Source organism: Postia placenta (assembly GCF_002117355.1).
Source record: "Postia placenta MAD-698-R-SB12 unplaced genomic scaffold POSPLAscaffold_20, whole genome shotgun sequence".
NCBI lineage: Eukaryota > Fungi > Basidiomycota > Agaricomycetes > Polyporales > Adustoporiaceae > Rhodonia > Rhodonia placenta.
Window position 1 is genome coordinate 325456 of NW_020169851.1, and position 2306 is coordinate 327761.

General features: G+C 59.5%; 1 protein-coding gene across 1 annotated transcript in view; it reads left to right on the top strand.

Moving 5' to 3' along the window:
* POSPLADRAFT_1116621 (hypothetical protein) overlaps positions 1 to 974 on the top strand; it is a gene marked incomplete at both ends in the record, with an annotated part of 1721 nt that extends 747 nt beyond the window's left edge. The window contains 2 exons of the mRNA XM_024483473.1: positions 330 to 385; positions 510 to 974. Coding sequence (XP_024333734.1) covers positions 330 to 385; positions 510 to 974 — 521 coding nt within the window. The remainder of the gene's footprint in view (positions 1 to 329; positions 386 to 509) is intronic.
* Positions 975 to 2306: the final 1332 nt, after the last annotated feature.

The window sequence follows — 2306 nt, forward strand, 5'->3', positions numbered from 1 at the left end:
ACCTCAGTTTCGACCTCTTGTCCCTAGGTCAGTAAGCGTTCATGTATCTGCTTACTTACTTATACTAACTAATATACTTTCTTGTCCCTAGCCTTAGGTTTGAGCATAGCTCACCATCGCTTCGGTGAGACTTAGTCGGACACCCCCAGCATTTAGGTTTTTCCTCAGTCGCTTGACCTCAAGTCGCGACATTAGGTCAAAACTTCCCAAGCTGCTGGCGTCCCCTCGGGACCCCTTATATTCACTTTCCTTTCCCACAGGGCGGGTGGTGCGCACCCCTACGGTACATTACGATACATAGATAGCGTACATACATCGCCACCACTCAGGGAACGAACTCTTCAGTACCTGCACTTCAGTGGGCGGTACTTGTCCTCACGGACGCGTGGACTAGGTTCCTGCTGCATAATAGTCAATAGTCAAAAGCAGTACTGGGCCCCACGTGAACTGCGAACCCTAGTGTCTCCTCGGGCGCCGTAGCGTAAGCTAGTGTAGTACGGCCATTTTAGTACGCGCACCTCCCCGTCCTCCCCCCATCCATCGTGGCTGCCTGCCAAGGCCAGATCCACGCATTCGACTCTCAGGACCTCATCGACGTCTACATCCCAGACGGCCCTGAGACTATCCTCTACCGTTGCGAGCAGCAGCCGTGCCCAAATCGGACACCCCGATCGATCGAGGAAGATTACCCTCGTTACAAGGCAATCCGACGAGCGCAACACCCGCTCGGACCCCGAAGCACCCTCGCATCTCGATCGGCCTCGCGGCACTCTCGCCCTGTCTCCCCTACTTCCCGCCTTCCCCAAACTGTCGCCGAATCCAGTCAAGCTCGAGGAAATCTCTCTCCAGACCCTGCGCCAGAGCCAGAGCCTGAGGAGGGTGCAGGTGAAGAAGGAGTCTCGGAGTCCGAGTCCGAGGATTCTGTTGGGTCCGCCTCGCCGACAGCGCTCGCCCCCGCGTCAGCAGTCCCTGACGTACGTGACCCCGCCACCGAACTTCCTTCGGCGCCTTCACCGCCGACTCCGCCGAGAGGCCGCTCGAGCACTTGCTCCTCTCGAAGTTCGACCAGCGGAGGGCCACCACAGCCGCCTCCGCCCCCGCAGCGTCCTCCGTCCCCCCCGACGTCAATAATGTCCTCTCCTGCAGCCGCCCCCGATAAGGAGACTTTGAAACTCCTCCTCCCGCTCCGCTACGATGGCAAAACCATCATCGAGTGCAACCGGTTCTTGTCGCAGCTGCGCATCTACTGGCTGGTCAACACGTCGTTGACCACTATCGAACTCAAAGTGCAGGTCGCCCTTAGCCTGCTCGATGGAGATGCCCGTGCCTGGGCCACTCCCTACTTTGCCCAGCTCGCATCGGTGCAGGTGGGTGTACAAGGGGCCACGACCCCGTTCGCAAACGAAGCGGCCTTTGCCGCCGCCTTCAGGGCCCGCTTCGGAAATCTCGACGACGAGGCGGCAGCACAAGTAGAGCTGGCGAAGCTCTGCGCGGACAAATCGGTCCGTGAAAAACGCACCGCCGCGGAGTTCTCCGCGCTGTTCAAGGGTCCGGCGGACCGTTCCGGGTATGGGGACCTGGAACTACGCGACAAGTACCTGAGCGGCATCCCCTCCCGCGTCTACCGCAAGATCGAGCTCGAGACCTTCGCCACGTGGCAAGCAGCTGAGAAGCGCGCCACTGAGGTCGAGCAAATCCTCGACATCAGCCGGGCTCATCGGCCCGAGCTGAACAATTTCTTCTCGGCCCGAGGTCGAGGACGCGGTGGGGCGCGTGGTGGTGCACCCCTGTCACATGCAGCTTCGGCCAGCATCAATGCGGCCGTCGGAAAAGGCAACTTCCCCGGCACATGCTTCGGCTGTGGGAAGCAAGGGTACCGACGTTTCGAGTGCCCCAATTGTAAGGACAAACCTTACACAAAACGCGCCGACGCGCGGGCTACGGTTGCCTCGGGATCCACCCAGGCTGCGACAAGCACCCCCGTCACGACATCACCCTCGGCAAGTATAAGTGCCGCTTCAGCGAAATCCGAGCAGTCGGAGCTGGCGGGCTTAATGGCACAGGTGAAGTCGATGCGCGAGGAGCTCGAGCACTATCAGGCAATGAAGGAGGAGTCTTTTTGATCCGGTCCGCGCTTCGTGCCGCACGCGTCGGGCCGCATAATAATAATCTGTACAATGTATTGGCGACTGCGAATGTGTACGAGTTGGACCATGGGTCCCAGCATTTCCACATCCCGGTGCGCCTTAAAGGAGAAAGACGGCACAAGGATATAGTCGCAATGGTGGACAGTGGAGCCACCACGA